Here is an 18660-nt window from a genome sequence, read left to right as displayed (position 1 = left end):
ACACAGTACAGTAATGCATTTTCAGCTTAGAGTGACGTAAACACCTATAACAAAGAAAACGGCGCTTATCAGATCAAAGAAAAATAAGCAATCAATTCAAACCAGACGAAGCACGTGAAAAAGGAAGGGTAACCGTATCAATACGGACGGAGCGCCTGACTCATAGCAATGGCTACCTTGTAAAGCTTAATTCCTAAGCTTACGACTCGAACCAAACTACTGTAGTTGTATCGTCATTCATTCGACCTAAATTGTGTCTCATATTAAAATGGACCAACTTTGTTTCAATTTGGAGGTGCGGCCTAAAACTTTTATCTCCTCTTGAATTTAGAGTCTCAAATTTCAGGTGCGGCTTAGATTCGGGGAATTATTTTTCTTTTTTTTTTATTTATTTATTTATTTATTTATTTTTCTTTTTTTTTCTTTTTTTGCGGCTTATATTCGAGTAAATACGGTACGTCTCATAGGGGTAGGAATGAAAAGAGGGTTACTTTGAAGCATATCTCAGTAACATGTTGGGCAATTTGAGCCTAGCTTGTTAGCTACATGACTTATTATTTGTAGAAATATACTGTGGTTGTAAGATGCTCTACTAGCATTAGGGTGGTGTGGATGAGAAGGGGTGACAAAAGATGTTCAGAAATTGCCTTTTGGTATTTATTTCTTGTATTGAGACTGACTTGGAATGCTATTAAAACGAAGAGGAGCAGTTTCCCTTTATGCTGTTCAGGGAGTCAACCAGTGTTCGTTTGTGGGTGTGGGTGTGCATGTGCGCGTGCATCCACAGAGTTTGTCACATTTGCGTATGTTAAACATCTCTTCCTAAGGCTATGGATCTGTTCATGAAACGTTAAACATATTTCTTACTGTCTGGAAAAATCAAACGGTGGAAAATCCAGATAAGATTATCAGAATTTATGAAAGGGATAGGCCCTAGATTGCTATTCGCCATAGAGGTGACATGTTGAGTTGAAGACAGGCACAATGAAAATGCAGTTACGCACTGAGCTTTTGGCCAGATCCTACTTCAGAAAAGAAAGGAAAATGTGCGCACACACGTACACACTTTCACACCAGCAGGCACACCTCACACACACACACACACACACACACACACACACACACACACACGGTACTATTTCTGGCTGGAGATCGTAGAAAAACATACAGTTTACACATGCATCATTCAGCCATACTATGCCACAGAAAGGAGTGAGGTATTCAGCCTTAAAGTTGTTGACCATGTACCCAGTGATGTAAATAATTTAATGAATAGTAGAATTACTTCCAAACAAACTGACATCATAAATGTTTGACAACTCCTCCTAATCCATAGATCACTGTTTGCACAAAGAAAAAAAATTAAAAAGTCTCATTGATGGTTTCATATTTGTTGTACATGCCTATCGACCACTCAGTGCTTCAACATTATAATACAGAAGTGTCCGATTCCACCCATCTGCTTTGACCCATAACGTCGCCAGCATGGCGGAAACGAGCATTCCCTACGGCTCCAATATGGTGCCTTTGACGTCATTACGTAAACATGACAGCAAAGACGAATATAGATCGAAAAACCAACACACACATCTTCCTCCAAAAATATAATCAAACTAACGGGACAAGCATGGGAAATTGGGGGTTTTGGGGTGGAGACAAACTAAATTTAAACACAGACCACCATACCAAATGACACAAAACGACGAAATAAATCGACAACACACAATACCCAAATTCCACTACACACAATATTCCCCGGAATTTGTCACTTCGCTTCATCTATATAGCTCAACCGCAGTTGTCGATACCACATTATAAACCTCCAAAAATTACACTAGCACCACAGCTATTGGTACCACAAAACCAACACCTAGACAAGCAAAATTGGAATTGAACACATCACTTGACCTATGTAGCTCAGCAGCAGCTCACAATACCAAAACACCCATAGCTACAACCATGCATTGGAATTGGACACTTCCCTACATCTATATAGGTTAGCAGCAGCTCACAATACCAAAACACTCATAGCTACGACCGCGCATTGGAATCAGACACTTCCCTTCAACAGCAACTCAAGATACCAAAACACTGATACCACCAACCAAACAACACAGAAGTACCCCACGTACCATCATAACAGGCAAAAAATACACCGAAAAGCACGACTACTCACCACAAAAAAGTTCTGGCACTGCACTCTAGGTCAGTCAACAAATATAAACCAAAAAATAAACAAATCTCAATCACACCCTACAACTCAACAACAACTGCAACAAAATAGATCCTCCACAATATAATCACAAACCAACCACCACCCCTCAACCACCTACCTCCACAAACATTATCAACTACACCCCTCACCCACCTACCTCCACAAACATTATCAACTGCAACCCCCCCCCCCCCCAACAATCCACAGCCACCGACCCTCACATCACCTCCTTAACCAACCACCTGTGGCATATAGATTTTTCTAATAGCCCTTAAAAAAACGCAGTAGCCCTCAGGGATGCTCTTCTGCCAACAGTATTCATCTAAATGAGACCGAAGGTTAGAAGAGCGACTCTTCCCCTTCCCAATAGCTGACTTAACTGCCCCCAAAACCCGTCTATCGTATTTGTACAAGACCCAGTCTCATAATTTTACAATTCAAAACCATGGTTAACTACTAAATGCTGATACCCCCTCTTGCCCGACCCTCTATAAGATGAAAAAGCATCTGAAACTACTGTACTGCCCTCTTCAATAAACTCCCCAGTTAATCTCACCAATTCCCTTTTCGTCCGTCCCACCAAAACCCTAAAAATGCACTCTGAAGAACCACCCCCAGCTACAACGGCCCCCCACTCCCATAACCCAACCAGAGATTTAACCCACCCATGACACTTCTTCTCAAACTGCGACTTGTCAACCACCACCACCAACCCAGGCCCACCCAACCTACCCTTGTACTTACTATACTCAGAACACACTTCCCTACAAAACGAAAACCAGTCAAGAACTGTCCTCAATCTCACCAGTCTCACATGCACAAAAACTGTGAAAGGATCTGTAACAAAAATAATACGTCAACAACACAATCTCTGCCATGCTCAACCTAGACCTCTTGAACCAGGTACCACACCTTATGGAGCGTCATAGGTTGTCCCTACGGCACCACCACGTGTAGCCATCCATGGTCCGAGATGCCGAAACTTTTGCCAACTGTATTTCCTGCCGACACGCGCTGCCCCTAACCACTTCTGCCAGCAGCTCGTACAATTGCAAAAATTTTATAAGGGACAACGCATTGCCCCCCATTTCCGCATGCGAACAAGCGCTGTTGAATTTGTCATATCCAGCGCTACAATAACTTAGACACAACAAAAACTAAATTGTTGACTCCCTGAAAACAATTCCTGTTGCAGCAGAGTCAAATCCAATAGATTGCAGGACAAACAGCAATACCAAAATGAACCCAATACACCACACAACACGCAAACCACAAACACACCACCAGGAGGCACCACCGACTGCAACAAAATGACATCTATAAACACAACACACTCATAAACTAAACTCCGCGCCATTGTGTGTGTAACATACGTATCTCCAATTGAAAAAAAAAAAAAAGTGAGAAATGGAACTGGGTTTCCTGAAAATCGCCAAGGCACAAATGACTTGTTGAAATCTTTGTCCACCAATTGCAGTCTCTTTATTGCTGAACTTATTAAATGAACATCCGAAGGCAAGCACACCACACATTATGGCAGGCACATTATTCACGTCTAACAGACACTAGTTTTAAGAAATAAAGCTACCGAGATCAGACAAATTATCAGGCTGATAGTAAGTGGTGATTCATCTGACTGTAATTGTATTGTTAGTACAGTATCAATAATCTGTCTTTTTAATCATCCAGAAGGTCAAGATATGTTGCTTGATAGACCTAAACATGCCACAGTGATGCTTCAGTCTTTTCAAAGATGCCTCAGAAAGTGGCATGGATAATATAGTAACCCCCCATGCGCCACGACTTAGGAAATTCATCCCCCTCATACAGCCTGATAAATGTTTGCTGTTATCCATTGCATCATCTAGAAATTTTATTGTGTGGATAATAATATTGTATTTGATCAACTTAAATATTATGAAATTAATGGCATTTTTCTTGAATATATGGAGTCCTATCTTCTGTATCTACTTCCGTTCTCACCAAGCCAACAAAGAATGTGTGGCAGACATTACACAACAGATCTTAATTTCCCCTTCTTAATCCATTCATAGCTTCAACTACATAACGAGCTCTTGTTGTGACCACCAGTACAATATGCTATATTGCAGGCAAAGTTTCTCAGTTTACTAAGTTGGCTACACAACTACTGAGTGACAGAACTGAATCAGTCGCCGTATTCATTACAAGTGCAGTAAATACTATTCTAACTCTTCTTAAGATTGTAAATGTAAAACACAAAAGTTCACTCATCTCTTGGCCACGAGACTGTGAACAAAGTAGGTTACTCATCCCAGAATCTAAATCGATTTGGAGGGCACTGGCTTGCCAGGTCTCATCCAAGAAGCAGACATTCGTAAACCATGTGGAGATCTCTCATTTGTAGACCTCACAGACACTCACAAGACTTTTTCAAACACACACTCGGCTAATGCAGTAAAATAATGGCCCACAGTAACTAATCAGCAAATGATTGCTTACACCTATTGTTAACACATTGAAATTTGGAATCGTGTGTTAATCTCTGCAACTCACCAGTTCACTCACTTTTCTTACAACAATTCAGAAATTTGTGTTGCAGCAGCCACATGAATTTGAGAGTCTTACTAATCAGCCAACCTCTCTTTCATCTTAAGTACGTTAATTCACTAGGGTCTACTTCAGGGTTAAGTTTATGTATTAGTGTACTGACATCTACACCAGTATAGATGAATAAAAACACTTTCTGCTGCATGTCATCTTTGATTCTGTTTGCACTGAATGCTTTCCAGCCTGGCAATGTAGTTCAGCCACAGCTGCAAATTATTTTCAAAACATGGGAACAGAGGTGGCAGCCACCATGTAGTATGTGCTATTTCAGTGTCTGGACTGGAGAATTTTGTTAACAAAAGCACCTGAGTCTCTGCACATTTTGTAACAAGATAAGCACTTGCGTTAGACATCCACCAATGAAATTGCCAAACTGAAACGTAACAAGTTACTGTTACAACAGGTGAAGATAACAGAATTACTCTACTGAAATTGTTGAAAAATTGCACTGAATTATGTAGCCACAAGTTGATTTTATCACTTCTTTCCAATAATCCTTGTCAAAATCTTTGCTGCGACCATTGTCACTGTGTGCTGCATTGTGTGCATAATTTGTCTGTTTTCAATGTAGCTACACAGTTACTGAGTGACAACTGAATCGGTCTCACCACATTTGTTTCAAGTTAGACTTAAAGTTCCAAACAAAGTACTTTACTCACGCCAGAATCTTAGTTGGTGCAAGAGACACTGACTTACAGAACATTATACAAGAAGTGGGCACTTGTAGGCCTTGGTAAGGCTCTGTGACATTCTTTTTACACCCAAGGCAACTCAGTTGTCATGAGGTTGTGGGACCCTCGAAACACACAGTGAATGGAAGCATACTGTCACACTTGTTCAGCATACTTGACTGGCTTTGTAGAGTAGTGCGGCCACATTGGCGCCCTGTGTCAAGAGTTGATGCCATCAGTGAACCTGACTGGAACTACGCATATGATGATGCTACACTGTTTACATCTGCCAAACAGGCAACCCTGCACACGACTGTACCACGATAGGTCATAGTTTTCCTTGAATACACACGTGTTAAATATAGGTTTGAGGCTGAAGGTAAGGCCTTTCGGAGAGATGGCGAGTTCTGCAAGGATCAAGGTTTTTGAAGATAGATTGACAATAGTATTGGGAGTCAAAATAGAGTATATGGGAATAGTATTTTTCATTGGTTATGAAGATATTTGAAGTGGAGTAGATCGTCACAGGGAAGTTTGACTGCTGTGAGGGGTTAACATTGAGGGAATTTTACAGGAGTGGTGGGTTATTTGGGAGAGGGGATGGTATTTACAGGCAGAGGTAGGATAAAAATAGGTTTGATGGTTTCTGCAGATGGTGTTGAGCACAGTGTTTCGGATTTGGGTAGTGAGGAGCTTTATCCTTGTGAAGGAAGGTAGGAAACTGCAAAAATATTAGAAGTATTTGGCAAAATGATAGGCTTCATGTAGGTCTGTGCTTGAATAGTGTAAAGGACATGAAAAGTGAGGGTTAGGTGTTGATGGAATTTGAAAAATGAAAGTCTTTATAGAACAATGTGTGGTAGATACAGAGGAGGAGTTTTGTGTAAGCAACTATTACACATAAAAAGTGACAAGTAGGCTTTCAGTAAGAGTATGACAGGGTGAAATGTGTCAAAGGCAGAGCTCTCTGAACTGATGGAGGTAGAATAAATAAGGATTTATAGTGGGCTGTTCATAGAAAAACCTAGTAATACGAAGGTGGAAAATTAGGAAAATAACAAAGCAAAAATGTAAAGGTTTAAGAGGAGAATTCAGTATCAGGGCCTTGCGACAGTCCCCACCCTCCTTACGAGCATGACCTGTTACCACCACCTTATGACAGTCCCAAAAAACACTCATCACTTTGCCCGATGAAGGTTGGGTATTCACGTTCTTCAGCTGTAGGTTCTGCTTCTTGCTTTACACCTTTATCTACTCTAGGTCATAGTGATACACCCAGAACTCATCCATTGTGATGAGGGGGCTAGAGAAATTATATGAGTTGGCTTGACTCAGGTGCCCAGTGCCACTGCTGCCTTGGCTCAGCAGCCTTTCTGAATGGTTATGACCACTCACGGAACCACAAGCCGTGACCTTTGTTATGTTCAAAATGTTGTTCTGTATGTTGAATACTGATCCATGGTTGATCTTCGTTTTCTCCACTATCACCCCTCTTGTGATACACCCACTTTCCTTGAGATTCCCAGGTTTTCATAGAGATGGACTGCCACTTCATCCAAGAGAATTGGCTAACTACTCTGGAAGTGTCTGTGACACTTAACACATCTTGTGTGACATAATGGTGCATTATTTCCAGACATTAACTCCATATGAATTGTTGCTGTGTTGTTCCCCTCCAAACACAAAAAAAACAATTATCACGCAATACTCCACATTGTCAGTGGACTTCCCCATTTTCTTTTGGCTCCTTTAGTGATGTGCTATGGTACTGTGGCATAGGGCTTTCAGTGTGTAGCACTACTGTGGATATGTACTGTGAACAAACAAATAAAAATAATTGTTACCGTATTTCTTAAAGACAAAAATAAAAACTTTGACTACAACTTGTATGGAAATAATATGCATTGTAATATTTGTAGATTTGTCTGTTATGCAATGCTGATCTATAAATTTACCTTGCAGTTTTAATTATTTATAGAAAAATGCATTTCAGATTTTCTTCTTCCAACCAAACACATACTTTACCCCTCAGGGGCTTACAGCATTCGTTTGCTGAGTACGGGCGTGGCGACCCCAGGGTTCCTGAGCTGGGGACTGGTAGGCGCCACCAGTCCTCTGACACCGTAAGCTCTGGTCATACTTAAACGACCACCGTGTGGCGCAGCAGTGGAATGTTGTGTTTCGGAGAACAGGAGTCTTGGCTTCACTGCCTGGACTGCGAGGAAGGGTACCCACCTCTATAAAACTAAAAAAAATGAATAAAAAAAAACCCTCAACCTCAAGGTGTGCTACCCGCTGAGGAGGTGAATAGCTGTTGAGGTTAAACAGTCTTTAGCAAGCAACCTCTGGGGCACCTGCTGCACCCCAGTTGAATCAGGCTTGCTCAGGCATGCAGGGCTCTGCCTGGGTCAATGGTTGTTTCCCTAGCATCTCGTGGAATCCTTATGGAACTGTCTCATGAAACTACCACTCCTCAAAGAGAGCTCGGTTGGTCAGTCCTCCGGGAAAGAAGTCTACGAGTAATAGTAACAGGGCATTAGTGTGCCTTAACACTTTCATTGTAATCAAGCGAAATGGGGGAAGCTTTGAGAAGATATCCCCTTTCTATATTACCGAGGCATTGGAAGGTATAGCTGGGTCTCTGAAAAGTGTCAAACGACTACGTAATGGAACACTTTTGGTGGAAACTGCTAATTCCACCCAAATATCTAAGCTTCTAGGATGTAAGGTCTTAGGTGACTACCCAATTGAGGCTGAATTGCGTAACACCCTTAACTATAGTAAGGGCGTGGTTACCTGCTCCAATATAATGGAGATGGACCCTGCGGAGTTGCGTGAAGAGTGGAAGAATGTGGGCGTCAAAAAGGTGCAGAATTATACGAGGAGAATCAATGGAAAATTGGAAAAATTGGCAATGTTTATTCTAACATTTAGTACTCCCGAATTACCGGAATACATCCTTGCCAGCTATATTCGCCTGAAGGTTCACCCATTTGTTCCTAACCCCATGCACTGCTATAAATGTCAAAGATTTGGCCATACCAATATGGGATGTAACAGGAAGGCTACATGTGGCAATTGTGGAGGCTCTGCTCACGAGTTGGGGACTTCTTGTACACTCCCTCCGAAATGTGTTAACTGCTGTGGGGGATCACCCAGTGTGGGGCAAAAAGTGTGGGGTTTACAACGAGGAAAAGAAAATTCAAGAGTTGAAAGTATAGAGACGCATACCCTATGGTGAAGCTAAAACGGCTTACAAAGCCATGTAACCACCGGTTTTTGAAACTTCTTTTGCATCAGCCCTTAAAACACCAATAGCTAAATGTGATGCCTTCACACAAACTCGGACCACAGATTCAAGTATGAGCACACGCACTTGTCACTGTACCTGTGGGGGAAATGCTCCACTTGCAACTGATGTCGCTTGGAAGCCGTCAGCAGTAGACTTACCACCTAAGCCACATACCACTCCCCACCTTCAGAAGCCACCTAAGCCATCCCAGCAACCCAGACAGCCTCCTCCTCCTGTCAGTAAAGAAAAAGTTCTTCTAAAAGTAGTTCTAAGTCCAAGAAAGCGGTAGGTAAGCTTTCTGATCGACAAGCACTCTCCCTTTCTGATGGCGACTATGCTCTTGAAGATAGGGACTTCGAATCGGAAGAACTAGATAATGCGGAACCAGCTAACGTTCCCCCTGATCTCCCCAGTAAATCACCGCCTACGAGGGAGAAAGGAAAGAACCATCATCGCTAACCAATGGCTTCCATAGGGACTTCTGTGTTGCAGTGGAATTTGAATGGATGTCGCTCACATTTGGAAGAATTGCAGCTGCTGGTCCAGGATAAACCATTCTGCTGCTTACAAGAAACGCATTTTAAAGTCACAGGCACACCTACATTACGGGGCTACCACATATACAGCAAAGATGATACTGCTGTAGGCAGGGCTAAAGGTGGAGTGGCTATTTTTCTTGATGACAGATACCACTCCTCTGCTGTCCCTCTTGCCATGGCCATTCAAGCAATTACTGTGAAAGTTTTAAGTTTTCTCACCATTTACTATCACAGTCTGTTCTTTGTACATGCCCCCCCCCCCCCCCCCCCATGACACTTCGGATGCAGATGCACTGGCAGACCTCTTTCAGGCACTTCCGCGCTCATTCCTTCTTGTGGGGGACTTCAATCCCCACAATGTGTTGTGGGGCTCGGCTCCAGGGGTAGGCTGATCGAGCGACTCGTCCATTCTGAGGATATCTGCCTTCTGAACGCGGGTCAGATGACTTACTTTTCCACAGCTGCAGGGTCTTTTTCAGCTATTGACCTTTGCTTTTGTTCCTCAGCTTTTGCAGATTCAGTTCAGTGGGAAGTGTCTCCAGATTTACATTCTAGTGACCACTTCCCAGTGTGGATTTGTCTGCCGCCTAGGACAGTGACCAACAGGAGACCACGCAGGTGGATGATACAAAGGGCAAATCGGTTACAGTACAGTCAACAGGCTAATTTTGAATGAAAGGATTGTGCCCAAGAGGCGGCAACCCATATCACTCATGAGATCCAAAGGGATGCCACAGAGTCCATCCCCAGGTCTAGTAACCACCTCGGATGACGGCCTGTACCGTGGTGGAATGACAACTGTCGATTGGCAATCAGGGCCAGACGGACAGCTCGTCAGAACTTCAAATGGTGTCCAACTCCAGACAGTCTTCATGTCTTCAGGTCTGCGAGAGCACATGCAAGGCGAGTGATCGAAGAAAGGAAGAGGGCTTCCTGGAGGGAATTAACAACTTCCATTAATCGGTCCACTTCTGTTGCGCACATTTGGGAATCAATAAGACAGATTTCAGGCAAGGGTAATCCACATCCCCTTACGGCCTTGTCACATAATGGTGTCTTGGTGGAAACGCCAGAAGAGATGGCTCAAGAAAACTTGGAACACTTCTTTACTGTTACTAAGTCATCCAGACAAGCTCCTGTTGTTCAGGTTTTCCGTCGGACTGCAGAGATGAGGAAGCTCAATTTTTTCTCGCGTAATGATGTAGTCTACAACCTCCCATTCTCCATGTGGGAACTGGAATCAGCTTTCTCTGCAGCCAAAGACACTGCTCCAGGACCTGATGAGATCCATTATGCCATGCTTCGTCATCTGTGCCCTGAAGCAAAAGGTCAGCTCCTCTCTTGTTTCAATCAGATTTGGTTTGATGGACAGTACCCCATGAGATGGAAGGAGGCAATCTTAATTCCATTCTGGAAACCAGGTAAAGACCAGAGCGCCCCTAACAGTTATTGGAGTGTCGCTCTTACTAGTTGTACTCTTGAACGCATAGTCAACCACTGCCTCGTTTGGCTGCTCGAATCCTAAGTTACCTGAGCCACTCCCAGTGTGGTTTCAGGCGCTACCATTCCATTCTTGACAACTTAATACTAGTGGAGATGGCGATACAGGAGTTCTTCTTACACCGAAACCATTTAGTTTGTGTTTTTCGACCTCGAAAAAGCATGTCACTACTTGGAGGTACAATATCCTTTGCCAACTTCATGAATCGGAACTACGTGGACGCCTGCCGCTTCTGATCCAATCCTTCCTCGAGGACAGGTGTTTTCGTTATCGCATTGGCGATGCCATATCTGATTCCTATGTTCAGGAGAATGCTGTGCCCCAGGGCAGTGTCTTCAGTGTTACATTGTTTGCCATCGTATCAATGGCATTTCCTCTGGAGTCAGAAGCCCTGTCAAATGCTCTTTGTTTGTGGATGACTTTGCAATCTTCTGGTCTTATGACGATGACAAGGCAGCCACAGCTCAGCATTAGGAGGCTGGAAACCTGGGCCCAGACAACTGGTTTTCGGTTCTCACCTGAGAAGACTGTGTGTGTCAATTTTAATCATGCTCTTCGGAGTTTTAACCAACTATAGCTTACAATGGGGGGACGTATTTCACTTTTTCAAGACACAGTGCGCTTTTTTGGTCTATTATTTGACTCAAAATTGACATGGCTCCCACACCTGAAAGACCTACGAACAAAGGGCGTCCGCTTGTTGAACATTTTGAAATGCCTTGGCGGAAAAACATGGGGAGCTGACAGGCCCTGCCTCCTACAGTTTTATAAGGTATTTGTTCGATCACACTTAGACTACAGCAGCATGGTCTATGGATCGGCCCATCCTTCCTACCTTCGGATGTTAGATGCTGTCCACCATGCGGGCATTTGGATATCAACTGGGTCCTTACAGACCAGCCCGATTCAGAGTCTGTGTGCAGAGGCTGGTGAACCACCACTCTGGATTAGGCGACGTATCCTTTTGGCTTGAGAGGCGCTGAAAATCTCAGCGTCACCTCAGTCAGCATTTAGTTCAGTGATCCAACCCGCCTTCGAACGACTATTCAGGAATTGGCCCCATGTGACCCAGCCATTTGGTATACGTGCTACGGCCTGCCTCAAGGATCTGGATCTCTCGGGCATGAAAATACACACCCAGGGATGGAACCCACTGCCGCCTTGGTGTCTTCGGAGGCACAAAGTGATTTTAAGCTTGACGCAGTACCCGAAAAATTGTACTCCAGATATGGTTTTTACAACTGTGTTTTCGTCTATTTTAAGTACGTACCATCGTTTTATCGTTATTTATACAGATGGATCCCAGCAGGGGAATGCTCTTGGTTGTTCTGTGGTTTTCCCTGAAAGGATTTTTGAAGTGCGTCTTCCAGAACAATTTACAAATTATGATGCGGAGTTATATGGCATTCTAATGGCACTGTAGAGGGTTCACAGACATCACCGTATGAGTTTTCTTGTCTGTTCCAACTCTCATAGTGCACTGCAAGCGCTTCACCAACTGTATCCGGTAGACCCGCTGATTCAGCTGATCCATGACTGCTTACAGCGGCTCCAACGCCTGGCAAGGGGGTGATCTTTTGCTGGGTACGTGGCCACGTTGGGATACAGGGTAATGACATGGCTGATAAAGCTGCCAAGGAAGCATGTTGGGATGGTGCTGTACGTCAATGTCCCATCCCATTGCATGCCATTATCTCATTTTCTGACAGATGCATCATGCGTCAGTGGGAGGCTGAATGGTTGCAGGTGTCGGACAACAAACTGCGGTCACTCAAACCGACCACAAAAGCTTGGCGGACTTCGTGTCAGCCTCACAGCTGGAAGAAGGTTTTGCTTACCAAACTGCACATCGGGCATAGCCCTTTCACACATAGCTTCCTCCTCCAGGGGGAGGATCCACCTTTCTGTGAAGTTTGTGGCGTGCCGCTTTCAGTTCAGCATATTGTGGTTACATGTGTCCTGTATACTGATAATAGGACAGCCCTTGGTCTCGCAGGAGATCTGCCCACTGTCCTCGCAGATACTGATACCAGTGTTAACAGAGTGGTGAAATTTTGTGAACTATCAGGCCTCATCCCTAAACTGGTGGGGAAGGGCGGCAGACTTTAGTATGTTATAAACTGCTCCGCATGTGGGGACAGCCTGCGTCCCCACCCATGAGATTTCCTGTTGACTTTTCGTCAGAGCGCTGATGACCGTGATGTTGAGCGCCCCTCAACCCAACTTATCATCATCATCATCATCATCATCATCATCATCAAACACAGACTTTAGGCTATGCTATAGATCAGTCCGTCTTCACAAATAAGATTTCGTGAGGGGACCCTATTGCTCTGTATCTGTAATTTATAGTTTCATAGCAGGGAGCGTTCATTCATCACTGGCATAAAGTAATAGTGACTTGAAATTATTATAAAATAGTATCTTTCTTATATAAATGAAAGTAAAATTATAATTTTTTTCCCTCTAGATGCCCATCAGTGCTATGTGGCATATGCATATAAGTATTTGTAACCAGTTTATTGCCTTTAGTAGATAAGTTGTGTGAATTGCATTTTTATAGGAACCTCTTTTTTCTGAAATTGTTCGAAAATATGTTACAGTTGAAAATAAATGTGGATCCTAGTAATTATGATGTCTATTTGGGACACACGCCAGAAGAAGTTGCAGAGCAGCTGGAATTGCAGCAGTCCTCGTGGAGCTTCAATCTGCTTTCTTCTAAGTCTAATATACACCATCTTGATCCTTTCAACCGCACATGTGTTGGTGTGTACAATATGAAGCGGGGAAAATATACTGTGGAGCTCCTCCATCTGCGTAAGTGTTATTTTTTTTCATCAGCTGCAACAAGAATGAAACGTGTGATATAGAAGGTAACTGAAAGGAGAAAAAAGCCACAGTGCTTTAGACAGCATTATTTCAGGACAAGAAGCTTACTAGTCCCTTTAACTGCTGTTCCAACTCTCAGTATGCATGAATTGTGTTTCCGTAGAATTAACACATCCTGCATGTTGCTTGTATATTTTCTCTCTCCTAAGAGCCATGAGGCACATTTTCTCTGGCCTTTCAGCAGATGCAATTTTGTTTTTGCATTGTGTGGCTGGAGTCAGCCCAAACAAATAGCTCTCACCCCATCTTTTATGCAACACCCAGTGTCCATGGAAATTATCAGTTTGTTAACCATTACAAACAAAATTATTTTTAAAGGGGATTTTATGTGCTCATTAGATAAAGAGGACCCAGGTTAGTCATGTTTGATATTTGTTTTAGTTTTATGTACTAACAGGGACAGTAGAACTCAAAGAATGAGTATTCCAGCATGACAGCACTGCCTTGGCTCGCACTGAGTGCTACTGCCAAGCATGCATCGCTACTGAGTTGCAGCTAGATTGCTGTTTATTCTTCATGTTTCTCTGTCTCTCTTGATACTTATTGATAAAACAAATATCAGGCTAGAATCAAACAACGGAAAATCCAGGATGGAATGTAACAAAATTAGAGAAGGAAAGTTGCTACTCACCATATAGCGGAGATGCTGAGTCGTGATAGGCACAACAAAAGATTCACACAATTATAGCTTTTGGCCATTAAGGCCTTTGTCAGCAATAGACACACATGCATGCACGCACGCACACGCAAACGCAATTTGCGTGGTTTGTTATCTGAGACTGCAGGCATGTGTGCAAGTTGTGTGTGTGTGTGTGTGTGTGTGTGTGTGTGTGTGTGTGTGTGTGTGTGTGTGTCTATTGCTGACAAAGGCCTTAATGGACAAAAGCTATTTTGGGAGCGCTTTATCAAATGGACACACAAAATTTTTATTGTAACTAGAAACACACTTTCCGTTCGCAGTTGGCATCACAAAAGGCATGAGCAATAATGGTTTGGGCTGACTCCATCTACACAGTGCAGAAATAAAATTGCAGATATCTGCCAAAACACCAGACAAAATGGCTCTTAGAAGAGAGACCCAATGCACGTGTGTGTGTGTGTGTGTGTGTGTGTGTGTGTGTGTGTGTGTGTGTGTGTGTGTGTGTGTGTGTGAATTCATACTCGCCATGATCATTGCTTAACCCTTTTGTTTGCTCTGAACATGCTGTCACTGCCAGTCTCTTTTTGCCGCATAGCCATCTACGCTGATAGGGGACACCTAATACTGTGTGCACTTTAGGTGAATTTGACATTGTGCTGAAATATCGAGTATGTATCAACTATAATAGCTGGTTTCATTTACCAAGAAATCATCTTTTAAGAGTACTGTATATTATAAACGTCTGCGTTTCTTCAAATAACTTACTCACCTTCTTCACATTTCTTCCCATAGTGTCTTCAAAGTGAGACAACTCCTATAGAAAATGGGTGAGTCAGGTCTCAAGCTGGTATCTTCACTCGTCCAATTTACTCCATCATGAGGTAAATAGTCTTACACTGGATACGTTCCAACATAATTGCAAGTTTTACTCACAGCCTCACATAAAGGATGGGTAACATCGTTTACAAGCAAGGATATGGTTGAACAGGAGTGTAACTAACCGCTGCAGCCTGGAATGTTCAACATACAGGTGCAAAAGGAAAGGAACTAAGTCAGATTATCAGAGTGTACAAGGTAAATACTGTGGTGGTAGCAAATATTCAAATGACTATTGGGTACCAGAGGTTTAGAATGCTGTCATATTGTAGATAGGAGTAGGTAAGAAGAAATGAGCACAGTGTGTGGTGGTTACATCAGTAGATGAGAAATAAGATAAACATATTAGAACATGCACATCAATCAGTTGCCAATAACCTTGCTGCAGGGTCAATACCAGTTCCCATCAGATCACCGAAGTTAAGCACCGTCAGGCTTGGCCAGCATTTGGATGGGTCACTGTCCAGGTCTGCCTAGTGCTGTTAACAAGTGGGGTGCACTCAGCCCTTGTGAGGCCAATTGAGGAGCTACTTTATTGAGATGTAGCGGCACTGGTCATGAAAACTGAGAACGGCTGGGAGAATGGTGTGCTTACCAAATGCCCCTCCATACCCGCATTCAGTGACACATAAGAGCTAAGGATGCCACAGCGGCTGGTCGGTACCATTGGGCCTCCAAGGCCTGTTCGAATGGTGTTTGTTTTACATCACTTCAGTTAAGGAATGGCATCATAATTAAAGTTTGTGTAAGCCACTTTCATTGTGAACGAGTTACATTTTGTTGACATTCTTCGTATGAATCTGTGCGACATTCGCTTTTGCTACTGTTTGTTTTATGTGGTCATTGCACTTCAGGTAGATCTGGATAGTTACTCATAGATCTTTTATGGTAGATTCTGTTTCCAGTGATTTGTCATGAATAGTTTAGCTGTACAGTAGTGAATTTCTTTTCCTATGTATGCACAATGTTACATTTATTTACATCCAGGGTCAACTGCCGCAGCCAGCACCATTCGTCGGTTCTCTGGAGATCATTCTGCAAATCGTTACTATCTTCTGGCATCGCTGCTTTGTTATAAGCAACTGATCCCAACAAGAATGAGATGTACGTGGTTGTAGTGTATTCCTGTTGTCATCATTTAAAGCCGGTTCTTTGCATTTTGAAAGTAGGCTTTCTCAGATGTAAACTATCTTAGAGTCTGGTGGTTAAGGTCTTTCAACAGCCCTGTGACACTCTCCTGCAGGCACAAACAAACCTGTGACTGTTTGATCTGCTCTCCTCTGTACATGTTCAATATACCCCATATAGTCTGGTTTGGTACAGATCCCACACACTTGAGCAAATTATAGGATGTCTCAGAGTGATTTCTAAGCCATCTCCTTCTGTAGACTGATTGCATTGCTGTAGTATTTTGCCAGTAAACTGAAGTCTGTTACCCGCTTTTCCCATGACTGAGCCTATGTAATCATTCCATTCCATGTCACTACAAAGTGTTACACCGTGCATTTATGTGAAATGATCATTAACAGTGGTTAGTTATTGACATTATAGTCACAGGAGGCTAAGTCTTTTCATTTTATGAAGCACAAAGTTGTATGTTTTTGAACATTTAAAGCAAGTTGCCAATCTTTGCACCACTTTGAAATCTTAAGATCTGAATGAACATTTGTGCAGCTCCCTTCAGATTGTACTTCACTGTAGATAACTGCATCATCAGCAAACATTCTGAGGTTACTATTAATATTGTTCACAAGGTCATTAATATTCAACATGAACAGCAAGGAACCCAACACACTTCCTTAGGGCACTCCCAAAGTTACATCTACATCTGTCAATGACTCTCCAGCCAGAACAACTTTCTGCATTCTCCCTACCAAAAAATCGTCAGTACAGTCACAAATTTTGATTGATACCCCATATGACCATACTTTTGATAGTGGATGTAGGTGTGGTAAAAAGTCTAATACTGTTCAGAAATAGAGAAATACTGCATCTACCCGAGTGCCGTTATCAATGGTTTTCAGTAAGTCAAGGGAGAGAAGTGTGGGTTGCATTTCACATTACTGATGTTTTTGGAATCAGTGCTGGCTGGTGTGGAGGAGGTCGTTCTGTTCAAAATACCTCGTTAAGTTTGCTCTCAGAATATGTACTAAGATTCTACAACTATAGGTGTCAATAACTGAGGCATTGCATAAGTAAAAGAGAAGATAACACACAGAAAACTAAGGCGAGGAGAATACATGGTAAAAGGCATATTAAAGTGAAAACCATATGTGAAATTGGACAGTAAAGATATTTTGGAGCACTCTGATAACTCGAAGAGTGAACAAGAAATAAGATCAAGAATTGCAATGGCAAATGAAGTGTTCCATAAAAAGAAATGCTTATTATGTATCAAATCGGCATTGGATTTAAGGAGAAGGTTGATTAAATTCTTTATGTGGAGGGTTTTTCTGTACGGCTGTGAATGCTGCACTTTCAAGAAGTGGGTATGGAGGAGAATGGCAAAAATAAAATGGATGGGTAAAGTAAAGAACTGTGACTTATTGCAGAGAATAAAGGAACAAAGAACCCTTCTAAACCTTATTGAGAAAAGGAAAGCAGACTGAGTGGGGCAAATATTGCATGGAAAAGGAATTCTAATGGCTATCTGTCGTGCACTAGGGGGACAGAAGAAAATAGGAAGGAAGAGACAAAAATTCAAGATGAGGTGAAAAGAGAAGATACTATGCTTACGAAGCAGTCGTGCTGGAACATTATTAGATGGAGACAGCAGTGGTGTCAGAAACCTGCCAATAAGCAGAACATGTGGTGGTGGTGGTGGTGGTGGTGGTGGTGGTGGTGGTGGTGGTATCATCTTAGTTACAGGCACATATGCATCAGCTGAAGGGAAAAGGAAGACACTGACGCATACTATGAGGAACACTAGAAATAATCTATCAAAATAAAATAATATGGATTATGTAATGATGTGGTGACAAAAATGCTAGAATTGACAGGGAAGTCTCCTCTCTGTTTAACCCACTTACTTTTCAACCCGCTTACTGTAATCAAGCCTTGATCTCCTTGCAGTTTTCTCCCTTCGTAGGCCCCATGCATTGATGCCCCCCTACACACACACACACACACACACACACACACACAGGTAGGAACAAAGCAACACCTTTCTAATGCAGCTAACAAATGTGGGGTTGGTGAAAAATCCAACAAGTGACACTGAATGAACAAATAGTCTTCAGAAAACACATGTTAAAAGAAGAAATATCTCTCTGAATGCTGTCTATTTGTCTACAACCAATACTGACTGAAGAAGATGATAAAAGGGAATTAAAGAACAGCAGAGGAGCCATTAAAGTAACACGCCACAAAAGAAAAATAGTGCCTCAAAATTTTGAAATGGCCAGGCAAAAGGAATCTCTGAAGAGAGACAAGCTTGAGACATACAGAA

General features: G+C 42.6%; 1 protein-coding gene across 1 annotated transcript in view; it reads left to right on the top strand.

The window, feature by feature from the left end:
* Window positions 1-18660, top strand: part of LOC126259280 (nuclear envelope integral membrane protein 1a) — a 117934-nt gene that overhangs the window by 7400 nt on the left and 91874 nt on the right. The window contains exon 3 of the mRNA XM_049955927.1: window positions 13411-13624. Within this exon, the coding sequence (XP_049811884.1) occupies window positions 13411-13624 (214 nt within the window). The remainder of the gene's footprint in view (window positions 1-13410; window positions 13625-18660) is intronic.

The sequence above is a fragment of the Schistocerca nitens genome, chromosome 5, assembly GCF_023898315.1.
Source record: "Schistocerca nitens isolate TAMUIC-IGC-003100 chromosome 5, iqSchNite1.1, whole genome shotgun sequence".
Classification (NCBI taxonomy): domain Eukaryota; kingdom Metazoa; phylum Arthropoda; class Insecta; order Orthoptera; family Acrididae; genus Schistocerca; species Schistocerca nitens.
Note: the sequence above shows the minus strand (reverse complement) of the source record. Positions and strands in the feature narration are given on the sequence as shown.